Source organism: Scatophagus argus, chromosome 1 (assembly GCF_020382885.2).
Source record: "Scatophagus argus isolate fScaArg1 chromosome 1, fScaArg1.pri, whole genome shotgun sequence".
In the NCBI taxonomy this organism is placed as follows: Eukaryota; Metazoa; Chordata; class Actinopteri; family Scatophagidae; genus Scatophagus; species Scatophagus argus.
The window spans coordinates 23,220,783-23,244,845 of record NC_058493.1 but is presented as its reverse complement, the minus strand read 5'-3'; the positions used below and the strand labels follow the sequence as shown (position 1 = coordinate 23,244,845).

The 24,063-nt window shown below is 42.3% G+C and overlaps 1 protein-coding gene across 1 annotated transcript; it reads right to left on the bottom strand.

Moving 5' to 3' along the window:
* Positions 1-5,662: 5,662 nt before the first annotated feature.
* Positions 5,663-23,851, bottom strand: LOC124061340 (mothers against decapentaplegic homolog 6-like). The gene is made up of 4 exons (XM_046393052.1): positions 22,419-23,851; positions 20,884-20,937; positions 20,351-20,428; positions 5,663-6,658 (listed from the first exon to the last, which is right to left on the bottom strand). Exons 1-4 carry the CDS (start codon positions 23,152-23,154, stop codon positions 6,015-6,017), a joined length of 1,512 nt encoding a protein of 503 aa, XP_046249008.1. The 5' UTR covers positions 23,155-23,851; the 3' UTR covers positions 5,663-6,014.
* Between the last annotated feature and the right edge of the window lie 212 nt (positions 23,852-24,063).

The following is a 24,063-nucleotide window of genomic DNA, read 5'->3' as shown; positions in this document are numbered from 1 at the left end:
TGATCTAAGGGGTTAAAGGGGAGTCAAAGAGTCTCTTGGCTGCTTTTCAAGAGGCTCACAGCTTCAGGCGGTACTGGTCGCGGCTCACAGCAGCTGAAAGAGAAGGCTGTCTCCAACGCCTCCCCCCCTCCTGTGTCTCTGTCTCCATATAATTACACTATGGCTGACAGACATGGTGCTTAAAGTAACAAAACAAAGACGAACTGGAAAATAAACTGCACCTCGGTCATCCTCTGAAACGCTGAGCCTGAGATGGGTGCATTGCTGTGTTTTATACTCATAGTTTAGTGGCCACGGGACAAAGTTTGCAGTGAAAGCAAAGTTATGTCTATGGAAACCATAAAGGTAACAGCCAGTCATCCTATTACTCATTTCCACTTATTAATGAGGTAACAAGAAGCTCAACCACAACTGTTATTATTGTTCTGTGTCCAATGACACAAGTGAGTGATGTTATTTTCAGTTTGTAATTGGTCTACAGTGATATCATGCTTTAAATTTCAGAAATAAAACGGACAGGACTCTGTGGTGGATGTGTGTGTGTGTGTGTATGTGTGTGTGTGTGTGTGTGTGTGGGTGGGTGTGGGTGGGTGTGTGTGTGTTGCAAGTGGGCGTGTTAATGTTTGCTAGAGAGAAAGAGACAGGAAAGAAAACAGAGAGAGTTAAATTGAAAAGGAACATGAGTAATGAAGATCATTACTCTGTATATTTTCAAATGATATTTAGACATCATTATTAGACTTTAGACATGTTTGATTAATTAATTAATCAGCTTATCTTCACAAAATCACTAATACAATGGTTACAACAGTAATTTATCGAGTAAAATTGCAATTAATTTGCTGGTTTCAGCTCCAAGATCAGCTCACCATTCATTCTCTCTTATCAACACAACATGTGCAATTTATAATGGTATTTGAGCTACTTAAAGTAAATTAAGTAAGAGGTGAAAGACAAAATTTAATGATTAAACAACTTCTTTTCATAGACTAACTAAAGCAGGTCAATCAAACAACAAACAATTCAATACACAAATCAAAGATAAACTAATGTTGTCTTTCTTCAAGACAAATGGACATTTAGACCAAACATTAAGTCCTAAAGCCAACATTTCGACTTAATGATTAATCTAAATTATTCAAGGTGTGTTCAAAATGTCAACTTTGTACACAAGCTAATTCATACCAAAATAGGCAGACTGCCATAAAATCAGCTCTGTTGTCACTGTTTTATTTGTCTGGCCTTTTTACATGACAAATGACCTGATAAATTAAATTATCTGGTTGAGTTAAAGATTGTTTCATCGCCCGACTCAGATTTGAAGATTTGAAACGTAACTATTGATCACATTTCTAGCACGTACGGCAGCCTGTATGGTGCTGCGTTGCAAGAAAGGAATCTAATACATACAGGCAGATTACTTTAATAGAAAGTCTCATTTTGATGTTTAAACCGGTCACAGACTGCATGCTGCAACTATTTCTTAAGGGCTAAGCAACTGAACTGACATGACTTTATTTTGATCTGTCTTCTGGTATTAACATGACTGATGAGGTAAAACATGACTCAGGGCTTTGGGCAGCAGAGTCACAGAGGCATCTTTAAACAGCTCTGACCTTGGCATCACGGGACATGTCCCCTTCACATGATGACTCTGCAAACACCCTCCAAGTTTACAGGATAATAACTGAACTCTGAGTGGTCTGTTGGCGAATTTGCGTGTTGCTCAGATCTCCCAGAATGCTAGCATTTTCCAGGAGCCACACCCATATTTCTGGATTACATGTGGCTGGCGTCTACCATTCCGTTAACAACCTTCAGGCCATGTAGTGGATTTGTAGTTTCTCAACAAACTCTTAATTGTTTATTTTCCGGTTTAGAGTTAGTGAGAGACTACTTACTTCTCGTCTGTCATAATTGTTTGGTTGTGAGGATGACATTAATAAACGCTGATGTGCGATCAGCGACAAGTTGGTGAGGCAACATCTGCGGTTTCACACAAGAGGGCTTGCTGAGAGTGGAGCTATCGATCCACAGGCACTCTGAGCAGCAAAGTGACAAAACACTGTCAAGATGACGATGAAGAAGAAGTTTTCTCTGGTGATCACTTGTGCTGCTTCAGATTTCTACAGATGTCACGTGAAGAACTGGTGACACTCTTCAATTTCTTTACATTTTTAAGTCTTTAAGTTTTTTTATTGCATGACTTAATGATACAATTGTCTTCTTTTTTGACATTTAAAAAAAAACTCTGTTGACTAATTGGTACGCTAAATGTTTTTGAGGCAGTCAGTAATGCTAGGATGCTGACACTTTGAAAAAACAGTTAGCCTTATTGTGTTATGAGAACTTCACAAAATTAGTTAAGTTAATACAATTATATTTTAAGGAAATTTACAAAGGTTCCAGATATGAACTACACATACATTAAAACTAATATCTATTTACTGCTTTCAGGGAAATCGGTTTCTTCATTTTTTTGAGAAGAACACGTTCAGACCTCCTTCTGCTGAAGGAAGTGGCTGCAGTGATGTGCAGGTGTACCCCAGGACTCCGTGACATCACTGCTGGGTGCATCTACAGGTGCAACAAAGCACTTTTTTGACAAGTGATGCAGTGACTCTCAGTCAAGGCAGATGGCCGCCCACATTGAGCCGGGGTCTGCTCTGAGGTTTTGTCCTCATAAGAGGAAGTTTTTCCTCGCCACTGTCGCCAAGTGTTTGCTCATGGGGGCTTCGTTGCGTCTCTCGCTACCAAAAATTAAATTAAAGTATTTGGTTTAGACCTGCTTTAATTGTGTCATCAGACAACTTCTGTTGTGATTTGGTGCAATATAAATAAATAAAACCGAACTGAATTTAATTGACTCTTGAATCTTTCAACCAGAGAGAGCAGCAAACATCAACCTGTTGCTGCAGTAATTTAAGCAAAACGGATGCAGTCCTGATATTTACCGTAAATGATAACTCCTACATGAAACTATTCACAACAAGGTCTGTGGACTATTTTGAAGTAACCATGTTGTGATTTCTGGATTTTTCAGAGATTTTTTTTTGGTCACTTTGAGCACCACAAGCAAAGTGCCATCTATTTTCATTATGCCGTAAAACTTGACAATTTGTACAAAAATAATCTAGATGGATACAAAACACTACAGGTAAGAGGAAAAAAAATATAATACAGCTAATATTATATAACAAAAGTTTTTTTTTTATTATTTTGAACTGTCCCTTTAAGGAACTAAAAGTTGTAAACACATTTGTGTGTTCTTTTGAGTGCTCACTCATCTTGTTTGTAGCAAAAACAGAAAATGCCTTCCATTAATTACCCATCCCTGATGTACTCATTAACATAATTATAACATCATAATCTGGACAGGGATAATTATACAGTGAATGGGTGGAGCTCGGGAGCCAGTGGCAGAATTAGCCCACTTTCCTTCAGTTCACAGTGAGGTCAGCACACACCGCAGTCCTGAAGACAAGGGCCAAAAAAACCTCCTCCACCGCTTGCTGCCTGGCTTCCATTCCATCCTCTCCATGACTTTGAATCCTGACAAAGGAAAACAATTAAGACAGGAGACTGGACAGGGAACTTTTCAAATGAGAAAACCAAAAAAGAGAAGTTTTTGGACTTGTCCTGCCAGCAGCAACTCTCCCACCCCAATGCCTCCTCTGAATCCTTCCATTGTATCCTAACCACAAATCCCACACTTTGCCTGGAAAAGCAGAGATCAGACTAGACTGAAATATACATCGGAATTTTCAGGGGTTGTATGGGAATGCCCTAAGCTTTTATAAAAGCTTTTGTTCAATTTTGTCTGTTGTTAAATACAAAGTGTTTACAAGCTAAGATATTGTACTGTTTCTCGTGTCCTTGCTTGCCTTGTCTTCATCTATTTTAAGATCACACTACAAGCATACTGTAACGCTGGAGAGATTTCTGAATTCTGAGTTCTCCATTTTTCCTCAGGAGAGCTGTGACTTTGTAATCAGCCTCTTTTTACTTTTACAGCTAAAGTTAATTACAGGTTTCAGCGAGCAGCCTGCAGAGGTTCAGGGTCAAAACAAAAATGCCTGACTGCCGGAGCTGAGCGACGTGCTGCTGCTTCTTAAACAGCTTTTTTTTGCTGCTTTTTTCATCTCGCTGTTCTTGCTCTTGAACACCTTCTCAAATATGAGTTTCCATACATAATGTGTAAATAACGCATTGCTGAAAGACAAAATTGCATGCCTTTATTCTATAAACACAGAACTTTCTCTCAGTTTGGGCCTCTGTGCCCTGCTGTGGTTTGTTGTGTAATCTCTCAGTTATGCACTTTATTTTCTTACCACTGGCACTGTGATGCCTTGCAGTGTTTTCCATTGCCACTGGTCCCTTTTGATGCCAAGAAGATAGTTAAAACTTGATGATTCATATGATGAACACATTTGAAAAAGTATTTAGTGTAACTTACATACTGACATAAAAACCTTTGCAGATGAGAGTTCACTCTGGACTTCTGGGAACACTAAAACAAAATTAATCAGCATTTCTGGGCTTTTAATTGCAACTCATGGTTTTTCCTCAGTAAAAAGAGCTGCCTCAGGTGATATCACCTGACCAAGAGCTGCATTTTACTCGACCAAAAGTTTACTGTCTGGCGGTACCATCACCACACTCGATGTCCTGCACTTGATCAGGCAGTGTTGTGCTTTCATTGTGTTCCTCACAGTAACTGCGTTTTCATTCATTCATTTACTTCATGATGGGAGTGACGGTGGGCTGCATACATACTTAACAAACTAGAGTTACGCCAGGCAACCTCTATTTTGCCTTGTCTCATAACATAACAGGGAAGAAGACTAATGCCATGAAGTTTCTGTTCTTTCAGTCACTATCACTGTAAGGCAGTTGCTGTGTCACAGTGGAGGTGGCTTTGTTGGTGGTCTGAGACTGAAAAGGAGAGTTTCTGCAACTGCTTTTATGACTTGTCTTCACTGTCAACACACTCTGAGACTGGGCCGATCTGTTCGGTTTAGCCACGCTGGCTAACTTTCCTTGAAAGGGATCAACCAGTCACAGTTTTCATGCATGAAGCAAATCCACTTCCAGGAATGTAAAAGATCTTTGAATCGCGCTATCTAACAAGCATTGGAGCAGAAATACAGTATATAAAATAACTGAAAAATGTTTTGGATTTTTGTGGTGAGTGTTTTGTGTCAATTTAATAATAGTCCCACAAAAATATTACAATAGGATGGAGGTTAGCCCTCTTCACCTCGTCCAATTCATCCACTGTTTATTTAACTGCTTCCAGACCTAAACGCCACAGCAGCAGAAGAAAAGAAATAGTTCAACATTTTGGAAAATATGCCAAATCCATAACATTCTCATATTCGTCCATTAATATGAAGCTATGGCAGACAGTTAGCATAGCTTAGCATAAAGACTTTGAGCAGGGAGGGGGAAGCCAACCAGCTACCCAAACCATCCTGTAAACACTGAAAAGATCATCTACGGTGTAAGCAGAAGAAAACCTTGGTGGGAGAAAGCAGGAAAAGTGTTGGAAAAATGCTTGGTATAATGGTTGGTATTAGGTTAGAGGTCCTAAAATATAATGTTGTAAGCCACAGGCTAATCCTCAGTTCTGGTAGAAGCACTTGAGACCATCCCAGAAATCTTAATTTAATACAAATACTTTATTGACAACGTGTGTATGGCATATTTTTGATGGAATTGCTAAATCATGAGAACATAAACCAAGTTTTTCTTATTTTTACAGTTTACATTTGCAAAATGACACTGAGAAACTGTAATGCATATATAGAATCAAAAGTGCATATTCTTGTTCCTTTTTATTTTGTCCATATACACATTACACTATACATAAATAATTGCATTGTAAAAATGACTCAAGTATTTACATGTATAATATATTTCATATAATATATAAATTTTATATTAAATCTAGGTAGATTACATTAAGGATACTGGGTCAGGAAACCTCATGTGAGTCTGTGAGTGTTTGTGTGCTATCTGTGGTTGTTGAGTAGCACCTCCAGCCAGCACGGACAGGAGGTGATGAACTGTCTCGAGTAGCAGGGGCCCCATCCTTTAGCAAAACTTATGCGAACACTATGGGGGTCCCAGGGCCCCTCCTGGCTCTCAGGCTTCACGCCGTGCTCCGCCATCCAGCTGGAGCGTTCATAGTCAAACACCTTGAGGGAGAAGCCCGGCATTACCCTTTTTACACTCAGTCCCCGAGCACTGGGTGGGTCCAGAGTGGGTGAGTGAACAAACACTGGGTGCTGGCTTCGATTGTACACCCACACTCCGTCCGGTTCCCGGCTCAGCATGATGCCGTAGCCAATTTTACTGCGAATCTGTTGTACACTGCTGCTGCTGATGCTATTCCCTCCACTTCCATGGCTGTGACGTCCGTGAAGACCAGATGTGCTGTGGCTGTCCGGGTCGTCCCGGCGGCTGTGGTAGGCGTTGGCGTGGAGCTGGCCAAGGCAGAGGCCCGTGCCCTGAGGTAGATCATAGAAGATGTTGAGCGAGGGCTCGTAGGCTGGATAAAGGCGACCCACACGTGTACGCTGCTCCCAGTAGGCGACACTGCACCAGTGAGAGCGATGTCCACCAGAAGTCGAGGAGCCGAGGGAGGTACCAGTGTCTGAGGGGAAGAAAAGAGATGGACGAATTAATGTTTGCATTGGTAATTGGGCTAATGTTTGATGGCAGTAATTCCTCTTGAGGGAAGGAGAATGATGTTATGTTAAGGGGGAGGAGGAAGGGAGGATGGGAGAGGAAGTCTTTAAGACAGCTTTAAGAGCCACACGTTTGGGTGCTCAATCTGTCTTTTCGTTTGTGGCAGGAGACACACGAAAAAGGCCAGTAACAAATAATACCAGAAACTGAATCATTGCATTGCAAACACTTTAACATTCAAAGCAGCTAATGTTTTATGACACTGTGAAGCACCGTGCATCATAATTTATGATGATAACGCATCATTGATTTGCTAATTCTGAATTTATTACCACGATATGCTTTGCAAAGCAATAAGTGTTTCTTTGTATTACATGTTAATTACAAATGCATTTTATGCATAGAATGTTTTTGTTGTCAATCATATTGATGCAAGTTGATACTCAGAACACACTGAAAGAGTAACTGTACTGTTTTCACGCTGTGACAGAACACATGCATGTCTAAAAACAGCAGAAGTTGGAGAAGGTTTTCATTTTTTTACAAAGTAAATGATTTATCTCGCTGCTTATTGTGCAAAATGTATCTTTTAACCTGTAGACTTAAGATGAGTGACAAAGTAAAAGAAAACCCTTTGTAAAAAGTAAGATTTTGGGACACTGAGCAATGCCAGTACATTGCCATAGATCTTAACGAGTTTTTTAAGGCTACTGAAAGGATGATACAATACTCCTTCAAAAGATATTCCCTCATTTGGTGATGATGTTGGCGGAGAGAATCCGTCCAATGAATCACTCCTGTCTGGGTCTCGATCTGACGGCTATGAAGGTTAAGAGTAAAGATTAAATGACGAATAAAATACATGCACATTGTTAATTTGCTCCCAGTTCTTATTTTATTCAGACTGGAGCTTCAGATTAGCCTATATTACGTCTGTCGCGTTGCTAATCCTTATGCAACACAAATGATGCTGCTCACCCCGAGGGATGCAGAACTTGAAACTCGCTAGCAGTCGTCCTTTTGTGCATATTGTTTTTACCTTAAGCTACTGCATAGATTTTCAGGATGTGCATGTGCCGCCTGATAACTGATCTATAATATATGACTCACAGCTTTTCATCGACACCATTCAGTGACCCTTGATGCTGAAGCATCTGCATTCACTCCATTTCTTCGTTCATTTACTCAAGAGTTTTCCTCACTCATCTGAACATTTTGAAAAACTGCCAACACTGAACAGGCCACTTCCTCCACTGACATCCCTCATCATCTCCCTCCAAAACACTCCTTCAGGTCCAGAGTTAAATGGGAGGTAGAGAGCAGCAGAGAGGGGAGTCGGGGTAGTGGCGGTGGTGGTGGTGGTGGAAAGCATTCAGCTCTCTGTCAACCTAGCGCAAGCCTGTGAACCTATGACCCCCCCAGCCCTCATGCTATCAGCTCACATTAACTCCCACACAGAGTGATGCCATTATTTTGCTCCAGAGACTCTATTGACACAGAGGATTTAAAGACCCGTGTGCCTGTGGCCCCATTCCTTTCATTTTCCAGTGAGCACCCCCTCTTCATCCACCCGGGGCCAGGATGGCTGTGACCCTTCTCCCATTAACAAGCTACGTTTGGGTGAAACCAGCACCGAGATCAGGCTACGTGTGTTATGTTTGCACAGACGCCATTTTAATATCGGGGTGATGGGGTAGAAGAGGTGGTGGTGGTGCACATTGCTGGGAGGCGGGGTAGGAGACGTGTTTGTGCACAAATGCAAGTACACCCACTACTAGATGATGAGATAAGGCCTCACACAAGCACATGTACACACACAAACTGGGCCTTCTGATCCAAACAGTGTAACTAACTAACACACACACACACACACACAAACACACACACACAAAATTGCTTCTCATCTGAGGCCCACGTGTGTCATTAGTGAATTCCAGGCTGGCAACTCCTGCGGTCTAGAGTTTTTACAGCCCTCCAATATGAGAGCAGGCTGCTCAACTAGCAGGATCTTTCTCCTTCTCTCACTCTATCTCTTTCTGACGCTCTCTCACAGACACACACACACACACACACACACACACACACACTTTTACAAGCCATGCTCTTCCCTGTAATAAGGCAACACAAACATGTCTGGGGAAACACAGGGAGACTTTACGAGCTCACGATCAAATTAATTCTCAGGACATAAAACAAACAGGGACTTTTTAGGGTTTTTAGACATCGTATACTTTAACTTTATCATATAATGAATGGCGCTTGATAGGCTATAAAATGAAATCCTGTATTGCAACTTCACTCTTTTCAACTCCTGTTTATGTCTTGTTGTATTGTCTTCTATCTATTTTTTAATCTTGTCTCAATGTCTTTCATGTCTTTCATTCATACTTAAAAGTTACTATTCCACATTTACCAGAGTGTGCCGCTTTGCTCTTTTGTACTTTTACTTTCACAGTTTTTCTTATCTTGTACTGCAGCGTTTAATTTCAAGAACATTTCTGTCCATATGTCTCTTCAGAAAAAAAGCCCAGAGGCTTAAAAATTGTTGAATATGAATGAACGTGTTCTTTTACCTGAAAGCAATAGCACCAGAGGTTTTTGATAATTAACATGCTGTGAGGTTAAAAAAAAAAAAAGAACAACACACACTCAGTCACGATTTCCACCAGTATTTGACAGAGCAAGCGGTACAGCATGTCATGGCTAATGTTTCTGGCACAGTCCTTAGTGTCATCATGCTCAGCTTGGCTATCAGCCAACTCAAGGTATGCGCTCATGTGAGAATGACAAGGGAGTGCAGGGAGGCAAGGAGAAGGAGCCCGAGGGGAGGTGGTGGGGGTGCAGCCAACTTCTTGAATGGAATTTTTAAAGACGGGTTCAAACTAGAGGTTATCAGTGTGTTTATGTTCGAGCAGAGGAAGTCGTGCATGTGTGTGTGTGTGTGTGAGACTGTGTGAAGTGCATGCCTTCATCTGTATGCGAGGGCTGGCAGCAATTACAGCGTCCTGCAAGCATTTAAGCCAACCGCCATTTAAAGACTCTGTTTACCAATTAGATAAGTAGCCTTTGTTATTTCATTTCAAAATCACTGTCTCTTAGTGCCAATCTCATCGAAATGCCTGGTGCACCTCGCAGTTGCTTTTAATCCAAGGTCTGAACAAAGGTGGAGAGATAAATATTAAAATGCACCAAAATCCAAAACTTAAATCTATGGACTAATTTTGTTTTTGGACTAATAAGAGCAGCAGCTATCAAGGTTCAGGAGACAGACAGTCACTTTCCAGCTGGCCAGCTCTCCAAAGGCTGTCCAACCTGGACTTCAAACAGTGACAGCACCCCTCATCTTTCCTCTTTCTCTTCTTTTTTTCTCCTCCCATCGCAGCTGAGTAGATATTAAAACAATAGTTTCATTTTGGTAAATGTGCTTATTCGCTTTCTTGCTGAGAGTTTGATGAGAAGATTGATGCCACACGAAATGATTATGAAGCTACAGCCAGGAGGCCGTTAGCTTAGCTTAGCATAAAGACTGGCAACGGAGGGAAACAGCTAGCCTGGCTCCATAAAAACAAAATAAGCCTACCAGCACTTCGCAAGCTCACAAATTAACATGTCATCTAACGCATTATCATTTTTACCAAAACCGAAGTACTGAAACAAAAATTTGTATGTGGGATTATTGACCAGGAGCAGTGCTTCCTACAGTCTCCGCTGGCTGCCTCACAAGGTACAACATGTTAATGCATAAGCTTTAGAGGTGCTGATAAGCCGAATTTTTACCAGCCAGGCTAACGGTTTCCAGTCTTGATGCTAAACTAAGCTAAACTAACGGCTGCTGACTATAGCTTCATATGTAACAGACAAATATGAAAATCTGTTCTCATCTAATTAATTGTTTTAAAACAATCATATTTCCCAAAATATGTCATTATTCCTTTAAAATTCTTTTCCTATTCCTGCTAACCTTAACCTGCATGAAAAAGAAGAAAGTTTGGGGGGGGGGGTAGGAAGTAGAGAGAGAGAGAGTGGGAGGGAGGGAGAGGGAGGGAGTGGGTGAAAGAGGGAGCGGGAAAATGAGAGGGAGAGAGGGAGAGAACCTGCCAAGCATAACCAGCATCCACGGAAAAAATGAAGAGAGAGAAAGAGACTGTGAGAAAGAGAGGGAGGGAGGGAGACCCTCGTCTTTCATCCAGTGCCAAGGATTAGATTCCCCTCCAGTTATTAGACTCTTCCACTGTGCTGAAAGAAGTGGGTGGGTTGGGGGAGGCAGTGTGTGTGTGTGTGTGTGGGGGGGGGGGGGGGGGGGGTGTCGCAGAGGGACGAGAAGGGAGGATAGAATTCAGCTACTGACCATTGTCGGTCGCCTCTGAGATGCTTTGTTTTGATTAGACTTCCTCAAATTTCTTCCCCAAACTCCAAAAAACTAGAAATAAAATCAAGTAAGGGGGAAAGAAGAAAACACCCCTCCCTGGCTACAAATGGTAGGTTCTGTGTTGTTTGAGACAACTATCATTACAGGGCAACTTCAATCCAGCAAGCCACATTTAAGCTGGCGTCTCGACTATCTCTGCCATCAGAGGGCTGCGTTATCGGCAGACATGGGCTTTACGGTCAAACACAACAGGGCTCTTGCTCACAAACACATACAAAAACACACATGCGCGCGCGCACACACACACACACACACATTCTTTCTCTATTTTCCATCCTAAAGTGGATCTTGTGATGTAGCCGGTTGCAGTGTCTTTCTCTGTTGTCTGTAATAATAACCCAAGAAATACGGTCGTCGAACACCAATCCATTATTCCACACAAACAGCCGGCCACATTCCTTGAACCTGCAGGTCAGCCGAGCCACAGGAAAGTTACTGTGGGTCCCGGTAAAATTCCTAGGAAGACGTGTTTGGAGGCAGTTCAAGAGGAAGGGAGAAAGTAATGAGTTTCCTGCATTTCTACTGCTACTTCAAAGTGCCAGAAAGCATAAGCCAAGGAATGTCTCAGGTTTTGCATACATTACTGCATCCCGGACACACTCTGCTGTCATATCTTATGTCAGCTGCCATGACACCAACTGTATTTTGTCACTGTGTACATAAAAATACTGGATGTTTTTACTTCATAACGTTTCACGATTGCAGTTGAAGAAGGCCTCTACTTATGAAACCTATGTGGATGGCAACTGTTTTTACTTCCTCGATGATACGGCGTTTAGACTGTGTGTAGATTAATACAATACGCATGAATTATGTACCATTGTGGAAAATTTGATTTGTAATTGGCAGCAGAAACAGTTACAGACTCATAGATCTGCATAAGATCAGTAAATACAAGGTGTCCTGATGGTAAATGCAATCTTTGTCCCACATCATCAACCTCTTTTCTGCCTGATTTTCTTGTCCCTTTGTTGACACCATAAAAAAGTTAACAAAAGCATTTTAAAATGTGAAGCCTCCCCCTGTAACGAGCACAAAGGCATGTTTACTGCTGTTTAGCCCCTGGCTCCAGCTCATGATAACAGGTTCCACAGATACATTGTGGCTCATTCTTCGCACAACGACCTCGCCATTGGAGATCGTGAATTTGGAATCAATTTCAAAATCTTCGATATTTTCTGAAGACAAACTCTAGAACAATACAAGATGCTCGGACGCATGATGTAGTACTGCAAAAAAAAAAAACGACCCTTACAACTGAAGATTCACGATAAACAAGAAGTAAGTGAAAAACTTTGAACAACGACAATGCATTACAAGGATTGCCCTCATTATTAATCCCATTTGACCGCAAGCTGCCTCACCAGAAGGCTCTGATAGCAGCTAAAACATACTGCTACGTTGCAACTGACTGAATGCTTGCACATCACTGTAGGAGGTCGTGAACTTTAAATGATGCCATAAATGAAGTTTTATATCCCGGAAGCAAGTACAGCAATTTGCAACTGTTTCTCATGCAACTTAACCAGCTAAGCAAGAAGAGCGTGGAACTGAAGTCTAAATTATACTTCTACAGTAAATTAAGGTGTCACAGCAACTACAGAAGTGATTTATGATGATGACTTATTGTTCTACATGGAGATATCTCTTCACTGTTTTAACACCAGTGTTTAAGTAGATTGTGTGATAGGATGCTTTGCTAGAAGAAGATGAGCTAATCTGTTGAGCAATTTTGATAAGGGAAACATTAATTTCTTCTTCTTCTTCTTCTTCTGCCTACTCCAAGTTGTCGTCATCCGCAAACAGAGCTGCTCAATCCCAGTTCAGCATGTATAGCCCTTGTGTTGTAACGTTTTTCAAGAGGTGCAGAAATGAAAAAGCCTTGTCTGTACCCATGGAGGCACTACACAGATATGACAACACTGTGACAAAGACTTAAACCAGGCTTGAATGAGAAACTTCACAGGGCTGATGAAGGGTGATATTGTAACTTTAAGAATAACCAGCCTTTAGTTTTGCACCAGTGACGTGAAGAAAGTGATGAATTAAATCTGAATAGAGAGACAAAAACAAGCAGGGAGAAGCAGCGCTCTGCAGTTGACAAGCCTCCCCTCCCAACACATTCCTGGACAGGCCCTCTTCCTCGACACTTCCTCCCCCCCCGCTCAGCCAGTCGCTGGGGTCAAGTTGACAAGTCGCTCATTGAGCCTCACGTGGTCCGACTATATGGCCTTCACTCCTCACAACATAATTACACACATCATTTATTGGTGGAATGGATCCATTTGTTCCACTATGGAATGGAATTATGAAATTCCTTCTAAAACTTAATTTTGGGAGAATTATGTGAATGTGAAACTCTCTCAGTGCAGATACATTGATATGTGGACTGCAAATACAAAGCACAATCGCCATACATAACTCCCAGTCAGGAGGTGGCACAAGGACTGTGAGAATTCATCTGATGGCTCCTCTTTAGAAAATGTGCTTAAAAACAAGTGCAAACATATTTTTGCATTTGACATTTTATTAAATCTGCTTTAATTTGGGAGTGAAGCAACACAACTTAACACACTATCATTTTATTGAGTTGATATGGCAAACCTGTTGGCCAACTTTTTTGCTTTTCATACCAATTTCGGCCCAATATTCACTCTCATTTTAGTTCTATTACAGCCTCAGCAGTTCCTGAGAGAAATATCTGGGTGGCTAACCAATTATTTATCTGCTGGTATGTCAGAAAAGAAACTACAAAGTGCAACGGCAAAGAAGTAAATTTGCATGACGTGATACCTAAACAAAGAGCTGAAAAGATGCTGCAGAGCTAAGGGGAACTGCAGAGTCCGATGATGTGTGGATTCGTCACCCTTTCACGTGACATCATTTGATCAGCTGTTAATAACAAATGTTGAAAAAAGACCCTCATTTGTCTATACAGTTTTCGATATTTTGAACTGAGATTGGTGCAAGAATCACATAACAAACAGCACTGTTTGCTTTATCTTATCATCATTTAAATCAAATGACCAAGGATAATCTTTGCCAAAAATGTGGATAACTCACTGCTAGACAACTCGTGTTTGGCCTGAACTTTAATCAAAGCTAAAAGAGAGCTACTGTACAATATACACTTTAGCTTCTCAGCTTGTTAGACAAATTTGGAGCAAAAGAAATGAACAATGATCAATGGCTGCTGAGAGCTCTGTGCTTGAAAGAGGAGTTTGTCTGTGTCTGTGTGTAAACATATATGTCCTTTCATTCCTCATCGCAATCTGATAGTGAAAGTTGAATACCGTATGTGTTTGCCGATAACATGGATGAACACTTGGTACAAACACACACAACCGTTCTCACTATGTAGGCATTGCCTGAAAACTCATGAAAATGTCGCTTTCCTCAGCTGTACTTCAGTCTTAATTCAGCGTCACATTTGGAGGTCACAGCACAGGCGACAGTTTCCAACATTTCATAGAGTCAGAGCCTGTCGACATCTGCAAAGAATCTTTAGGTTCAGCAGCATGGCAGGATTCCATTAAAAGCCAAATTGCGGGTTGGCAAAAACTCTGAGGGAACAACAGAAAGCCACAGCCAGTCCTGTAATTTAAACCTTATTTTAAATTGTGATGGCCTGACAACATGGACTGAAAGGGGGGATAAGAGCTGCAAAGATGGAGAGAAACAGGAAAAAAAACAGAAAGAGTAAAAATGTGTGCACAATAAACAGCAGAGGCTACAGGGGCAGAAGTCAAATTAACTCTGAGATAAAGAGCCATGAAAGTGGGCTACAAAATGAGAAGGAACAGACAAGTGGTATTGCTTCTGCATAATATAAGATAACCTTTGTTTGATCATCAGCATTGCTTCTGATGGTCACTTCCCAAATCCATTAACGTGGCTGTCAATTCAGCATCACTCACCGGACAACAAAAAAGTAAATTTCTGAAACACGCTTTTCTAAACACATTTGTGTCTTACTGCACATTAGACACAGTATTAACGTAAATGCAAAAAGCATTATTGCATCTACCAAGAGAGAATTTACACCTCAGAGACCATCAAGAACTCAGAGCACAGGTATGTGTGCTGCTATCTTCAAGCTGCATTCATCCAGTGTATCCACACCACAACATGAGCTCAGAGTTTACAGAGTTTTAATTATACATGTGATGATTGGAGATAATCTAACATTTAGCATTTCTGCATTAAAATGCCTAAAAACTAACTGCCTTCTGAGATTAACTCACCAAACAGAAAACTTACCTGTACCTGTTTGCACTTGGCACATGTTAATTTTGGACCCATGCCATTAAAGTTAGTTGACTCAGGAAATTAAGTGAAACAGCTAATTTGTGGCACGCTTCTTAAATAAAATACTTTTTAAGCTTTGGGCTTGGAAAAATATCAAGTATTTAGGATGAAGTCCTAGTGAAGTCATATCAAGTCATCAAATTTGTGACTCGAGTCTGACTCGAGTCCAAGTCATGTGACTCTAGTGCAGACCTCTGGTATTAACATTCTGGCATTAAGCCTAAAATGTAAAAACATTCAAAGCTGTGCGTCCTCAGCTGTGTACCCTGCTTGCAGTGAAAAAGAGTGGTGATGGAAAATATTTGAGGAAATGGCAAATGGTTAATGGGCCAGCACTTGATGTTGAATTCCATAGTCTAATGTGTCTCAGTCAGGCATAAGAGCAAGTGTTGTAAGCGTGCCAGCAAACAGGCTGGAGGTTCAGGTCACTGAGAGGACCCGTCCACACTTAGACAGATAGATTCTCACTGAACACACTATGATGTGTTTGTGTTTACTTTTTATCTTTGCATAATTTTCACCTTTCAAGATTCTAACACACTACTAAAATGATTTCTACCAAGGTGTCTCATTGTATTCCCTTGCTTCTGTTAGTCAAATCCTTACTTGAGACTGGTAAAGCCCTCAGTAGATCATTTATAAAGCTCTGGCCAAGTGTGTCAAGCTGAACTGCCCTGGAAAGCTTCACACTTTGTGAACTAAACTCGCTAACACAGCACGGTGCAGTCAAACTCTTAAAACTGTCTTCGAAACTTCCAAGAATGTCGGCTCAGCTCCGTGTTTCTTAAGTAGTAACGGTGATATGTTCAAACATGTATCAGATGTCACTCTCCAGAGTCAGAGCCCCTTATCCCCCTCCCACCTCTTTCACTCCGAGACCCTACTCCCCCTCACCTTCCCAATTTCCCAACATTCCTGGGCCGTGTCCCATCAGTCAAAGGGCCAATTCATGGGGTTAATGCTGCAGCGAGTGCAGACAGGGCTTTGAGACAGGATGTTTGGCTGATACCTTGCTCTGCTTGAGCAAACAAGCCACCAAAATATGATTACTGAGGGCAGAGAGGGAGCAGTCTTCTTGTCTTACTTCAGTGCATCCAGGCCATACTAATGTCCACTAAGTATCATTGCCTTACTTGTTTCCACATGTTCAAAAGCCAGAGCCTAATCACAACAAGGTGCACAACTGTTCGACCAATACAATGATGTCATGTGGTAAAGGCTAACAAGGACAAAAGTAAATTTTTGGCACTGTCCCTCTATATCCCTTAAAATGAAAACGCTGCTATGTGCTTTCAGTGATGTCAATAAACATAACAATCAGTGAAATGCTGGCAAAAGCAAGATTAAATATCTATAGCTATTCAAGCAACGCCATAAGGCTAGTGTTGTGCAGATCAAAAGGCTTTATTCCACATACAGTGGATATTTTATGACGTTATGTGTCCCATTTATTGTCATGCCAGATTCAACTTTATTGCTTACAGACTGCAAATATGAACAATCGTACCAGAACCACAGAGTTGCCCCTCCCACCAGTTTTAATTATATGGGGAATTTCTGACATGATGTGTAATATCTTCTACCAGGTGGAAAGAAGTGGGAAACAGTCAACGAGGTTCAAATCAAAGTAAATAAATTCCAACAGGCCATCAGTTCAGCTCATTATAAATGAGTGCTACAGCTATAGCTATATTACTAAAATGCTAACATATCTACAGAAGTGATATAATGTACTGTACGTCAACAACCATTGGCTATTACATGATGAGATTAAAATTAGCATATTAGTATGCTAACATTAGCGTATTCTAGTTTTAGTATGTCATGTAGCCAGTTAGCATCATAACAGTTAGCAGGTTTGTTTGAGTATTAACATGCAAATTTTAGCACAATAGCTTCACTTGCTAGTCAGACTGAGCTGCCATCTGGTGTCCCTTCATTCACTCAGTCTGACAGTTAGCTGATTTCTGTTTGCAAGGGAGCTCGTTTTGATTTGTTTCGTCCAGCAAGTGACGCGTCTTAGCATCACAGAAGCTGCAGTAGCAATTTCCAGGAGCAGTTAACTTACTTCCTCTCACAGGGAGGCGTCCTGTCATGTCTGTTTGTTTCACTGCATGAGAAGTCACCAAATTCATAGGCTCATAAATGTCAGTAACAAATATCATGCTAAACTGACCAACAATGCCAGTACTGCCATGCCATTTGCATTCTGTAGTTACAGGTTTAATTCCAAGCTCTGGTAATCATCACAGTAAAGGAATATCCTGTACAGAAATAGGAAAATTGTGCAGAAAGGCAACCCAAGCTTTGTCAAACATACAGCAGATGTGTAACTTTTCGTCATTCGGGTTTAAGGTTTAAAAAGCAGAACATCGCCTCCTGTCCAAAAAATTGCGTGATTGTTGAATGTGCCTGCGTGTGTGCATGTTTTTGTTCTGATAGAACCCCTATGTGAGTACTCTGAGACGATCTTATCAGTCTGTCAGACAAAAATTCCTCCCTCTCTGTCTCCCTGTCACACACACACACACACACACACACACACACACACACACACACACACACACACACACACACACACACAAAAAGCAGCTGAATGACACGTCTTGTTGGAGTCACAGAAGGATGGTCCCAGTAGATATAAGACAACTAAACTTCCAGTAGATATTTCCCTCTTTCAAAGCAGGGCTGTTTGCTGTGGTTTAAAGGGAACGTTAACTGATCGAATGATAAAAGAGGCCAGCCAGGGCAAAGGTATGTATTGACCACACCCTGCGGTAGCCCTTTTTTTTCTTCTTCTTAAAGCTAGGGTACATAGCTGGTTTAAAAGGAATCAAAAAAAGATGCCGAAGTGCCAGAGCACACATTCAATGCTTGTATTTGAACTAGAGAAAACATCACAGGCTTTAGATGATATGCCAAAGGATCACCTGCACAAAAAAGACTCATTTACACTCTTGTAAGACCTGACCAACATCAAGGATTTTACTTAAGCTACAGACAACTGTTTGATACAAGCTTCATGTTCAGCTTATTTCCTCCTATTATACAAGCTGTAGCTGTAACCTGTAAAAGTTAACGACAAAAGCTACATGCAGATTTCTTGGCTAACTCTGTTTAACCAAATCTCTTTCCTACTCATGCTCTTGGCTCGAGCTCCCGCTCTCGGCTCCAGCGTTCTGTGCTGGGGGGCAGGGGATCAGAGACCACACACACACACACACACACACACAAAGAGAGAAAGAGAGACTCACCCAAACACTTCACACACACCACATCTTGCAAGAAAACTGGTCAGTTTCCACCAGACCCACAACAGGAGTTACCGTCTCTCGCTACTGACTGGACTGCTCAAAATCCGCTCAACACAGGCTGACTTGTGACTTGTGATTAAACATAAATAACAACACGTCGTGTCTCTGTTTTATCAGGGTAAATCAACATAATTTAGAAATTAGAAATTTAGAAAAATAGTGCGAATACTTGGATTTGAAATGCATTTAGATTACTCATCTCAAGGCTCTGGTTGAAGCATCCTGTCAGTCACTGCCCGCACTGAGTTTTTGTCTACTTAGTCCACACTTACAAATGGTGCGTATTCTGTATCTGTGTATTGGCAGATTTTTACACTTAATGTATTAAATTTGACCATTTTTAAGACGACAAAAAATGTTGTCTGGTTTCAGTGTTTATCCCACAGAATTTTTATTCTTGTCAGCGTGGACTTTGAAAAAGCATTTAAACATTCATGTGGAGAAATAAAACTCACAGAAGTTATAATCCGAGCAATTAAAATTTATTTTTAAATTTATTTCTGGTGAAAGTCTGAAGTTTGCACTGGGAGGTCTTGTGACCTCAGTATTTAAATGCTGACCCTGCCCCTAAACATGAAAAATATGCTTAACAAATCAAAATTTACTTCAACTTTAGCTTTAACAAAAAGGCACAACAGACAAACAAGCCCAAAGAAAGTCTCCCTGTGGTACTGCTGACTCTTCAGACAGCTCCATGATGCCGTGACTACACTACACAGACTTCATAGGTGCTCATTCACCTTTCAACACCATCCACAAGTGAGCCCAGGGAGGCTCGATCAAGTGGGTTTGTGGGTTTCTCCTAACGCTACAAGGACCTCTCCTCCCGACCCCAGCAAGTAAACAAATAAAGCTCCAGTTTCATCATCTAGAGGGGGCTGTTTCCTGTCCAAACGCAGTCCTCAGCCCCCCCAACTGAACTCTCCATATATACACACAAACGCACACAAAACTCTACACCTCCGCCTCATCAGAGCCGCTCGGCTCCCCCGCCCCCAAAATGCCAGCCTCTTTCCACTGCTCAATTGCCGAGAGGAATGGAGGGATTTGAGGGAAGAAAGAGGGGGGATGGGTGGTTCTAGAGGCAAAGGGGATTGGGAGTATGCACAGGGATCTTATTGCAGATTCATCCCAGTGAAATATTTTGCTGTGGAGAAAGCGTAGGGAGAGAAGGAGAGAGACAGAAAGGCTACACTGCTGTGGCATCTAGATAAGTGAGAGACCCCAGACCCCCACCGAGCCCTCCATTCCTCTCTGACAATAGAAGCTTTATGCAGTGGAGTTTTTGGTTGTCTTAACTGACTTTGAAGAAAAAAAAAAAAAAAAAGGAAGGAAAGCACAACATAATAACACCAGTAAATGTAATTTACCCTTTCATGTAAACAGTCAGAGAGGATGCAGGCTATGTGTGCTTGCATGCATGCGCGCACACACACACACACACACACCCTCATGCAACTCAAAAACTTTTTCCATTTGTGCTTCCAAACTTACGTGTGGGTAAAATTCCTTCTTCAGGAACTTTCAACATGATACGCTGCAGAAGCCAACACCTGCCTGGTCCCAATGTTCATGTATGTCTGCTGCAGTGTTGCAAGTTACTCACCTGTGTAGTCTCTTGGCGAAATGTGAGGCAGACTGGAGAGGAGTGGGGGCGCAGGTTCAGTGTAAGACAGACTTGAGTCTGGTGAACGTAGAAAAAGCACAAACATACGCAAGAAACAAGAACGTTAATCAAGAAACAATTTGGCAAATTGATTCATCATTCGAGTAATTTATCAAGCAAAAATACCAAACATCTTCTGATTACAGCTTCTTAAAAGTGAGGACCTGCTGCTTTTGTGTTTCGTTTTTACATAATTCTAAATATTTTCGGGCTGCTGGCAGGGACGAAAAGCAAAGCTATTTCAGCCCGACTGCAGTCGCTCAAACCGCAGAGTCTCCCTGTTATAAACTCTAAATGTCACGTTCATCAGAAGGAAAGATGAGCACTGATAAGGCCCGGGTGGCACTGTGGCTCTTTCGGCACAAGCAGCTTTTCAAAGATAATCTGTGTCTCAAGTCTAAAAATATGAGCATGACGACACCATCTGTGTCATTTGCTGGTTTGTAATATGGTAGACATTTTTCCAAACTCACCCAGTGGCTTGTGTTCATCTGAACGGGACAGAGAGTATGGGGGAGGAGGTGACTCTGGAAATACAACAAAAAAAAAGAGGGTTAATGGCTGTGTGGAAACTAATCAAGCCTCAGCGCAGACTTTAAAACTTCAAGTCTTCTCCGGTTTCTTATAATCATCCGTCGAGGAGAAATGTAGCCCTTAAATCATCATATAATAAACAATAAAATGTTAAATGGACTTTGTCTTCAGTCTCGACTAAGTTATTCAGGTAGACAGTTAAACTCACCTGGTTTTTTTTTATGTCTAATGGTGGAGACTTCCTGAATGACACTACACACAGAGATCTTTGACTTGTGGCTACGTTCTGCTTCACATCACAGTTTAGACGCTGCCTTTCATCAGATAATATGTTCATAGTTTAGGTTTGTAGCAAACAGACAACAGAGCCTCTTTCCTTGTACTTAATACCCATTAATTTCTGAGTACATTATTGTATTACAGCTTTTGTTTTGATCTTCACTGAGATCCAAGTAGTTTACCCCCAGTCATTTTATCTCTCATTTTTAGCAGATCTTTGTTTGCTTTTCAAATTGTTTTATCGTCTTGCTTGTCTTACTCCTTCATTAAATTTCTATTAAGACATTTTCATTCACGCAGGCTCTCAGCATAGCTTCTGTGCGAAAGCTGTACGCTAAGCACTACTGCTGCTGCTGTGATAGTCCCTTCAGTCCAAAGTGGACATGGGTTTGTGGCGGCGGCCCCTTTAAGAGCAGAGCCAGTAATTGCCGGAGTCCTCAGTCAGATACCCAGCGAGTCAGTCTGGCGCCAGCGCTATGCAAACTGTATATTATCGGCACTCCTTCACCTAAATAACAAGAGGAGGACCTCCTTGTCAGAGAAAAAAGAGCCTAAGTGCAACTTGAGAGCGACCTTCAATTGGATGATGTGGGAAGCAGCAAAGTTTTGCGCAAATTTAAATAAGTATGTAATGTATTTGGAATGCTGAGAGGAAATCAAAGTGAGTTGACCAAAGGAGTTATGAAAATGTTATAAAACCGTAGGGCAGGCAATAAAATATGAGAAGAGCGTCAGTGACATTTGTCAGGGTGCTTTCAGTGCTGCACTTTTGAGCTTTAATATGACTGTGGTCACTTAACATGCCTGCAGCTGTGAGGTGGCTTCATGACTTCGTGAAAATAATCATTTTTTACGGTCTTTACGTCGTTTAACGCTTAAATCAACAATCACAGCATTATTTAATCGCAGGCCTCAGCCAACAGCAACAATCTAATTTATGGAAAATAACCATTAATTACACGCTGCATAAAGTTTAATGAAAGAAATTCACTTTTATGAGAGAGATTCTACTCTCTGCATGGTCCTCCACCTGACTTTGGACCAAGAGGGGTTCTGGAGGGAGTCCCATGGAGATGTGAGACTGTTTCCTTACAGTGACGCTTAATGTGGTGGCAGTTAGGAGGTCAGACTCCCCCCAACCCCCACCCATCACACGCACACACACACACACACACACCAATTTCAGTGTCCTTACCTGGCCCACATAAGCGGCTGTAGTGATAGGGGTTGCAGCACACCTTTGAGCAGTCCACTGCGCCGAAGCTCTGGCAGTGGCACAGCGTTTTGAGCCGGGCTGAGAGCGGCAGGTCGCTCCAGCGGTACATCTTGCACAGAAGATACTGTGGAGAGACATGATGAGTCCCGAGCCGCAGCTCAGTGCTCGGCACCATGACGCACTCGCCGGATCCTTTGGTCTCTACAGCCTTAACCAAGGCGTCCAGAGATCTCTCCTTGAGTCTTTTCAAAAAAGCATGAGCAGTGCTCGCGAGTTCCTCCTCCAGCCCCGCATGTCTCGGTGCGCACTGACAGGCGCCCCCTCCGTCTTTTCTCGAGGCCCAATAAGGGCTCCGAGGTCTGATATCCCATTCCCCAAACAAACAACACGTCACCGTCCGACTGTCGCCCTCCTGTCCCCACCGGGAGCCTCTGTGCTCTCGGACGCACATGGCACCCCGGTCATCGTCAGGCTGCTCGTCTTCCTCCCTCTCTGCGCTCTCCGTCAGGTCTCCAGCCTCTCCTGTGAGTCCCGGAGCCGGCTCAGTGTGTGTCATCGACCGCTGCTCCTGTCTGTGTAGCTTTCCTGAGTGTCTGCCACAAGGACCGTTCCGTCCTCCCTCACCTCGTCTGCTTCCATCCCGCCCGTCGCTCTCGGTGACCAGACGGCTTCTCCAGAGTCGCCGTACAAGACCTGAGCGTCTCGACTTGAACATACGACAACCTAGACAGTTTTGGATGCGTCCTGTCGGTCCCGTCCCGGTCCCGGGAGATGCCACATCGATTTACACTAGCGCAAGACCGGGAGTTTGTGCACGGTGCGCACAGCATGCGCAGCCGGTGGTCGCCGTTTTCTGGCTCTCCCGCAGCATTAGAAAGTCATATTCAATCATGCGTTGCGTAAAACATCGCCAAACGTCTGAAGACGGAGAAGGCTACACAGTCACTGCTCAGTGACCTGCTGTCGCCAACTCAATTAAGCCACAACTTTTGCCAGCCCTCTCACAAAGCCTTCAACTCCCCAACACTCCGGAGATCCCGCACACAATCCACAAACCATAGTTAGAGCCCTCAAGCAGCAGGATCAGTTTACATCAACAGAAAGAGCATCAGGAATATAAATCCAAAGGTTTCTCCCAGAGTTTCTCTGTAATCTTCGTGAACTCCTTGGTCCGCAAAATCCTTCTTTCACTCCGAAATATAAATCCTGTACAGCACTGGAAACCCGATGATTTCTGTCCGTGCGGTGGAAGCAGTAATCCCGCAGCAGAGTCCCGGGTTAAAGCAGAGATGGTCGGGGACTGCAGTGCCAAACTCCGGGACGGATTCCGTGCTGGGAAGTTGTTTTAAAGAGAACTGGAATTACTCCACTCTCCACTCCCTGCAAGTCCTTTTCGGACGCACACACACACACACACACACGTACACACACAAACACTCTCAGGCACACGCACACACGCTCCAGCACACACACCAGAGTCAAGACAGACAGAGTGAAACCAGGCTCGTTGGACTGTGATTTTCAAAATAAAAAGCTTAACGTGAGCGCCTCCTGCAATTGTTTGCTGAAAAATAAAGAGTGTACTTTTGAGATGGAGGGAAATGAATCGCTTCTTTTTTTCTTT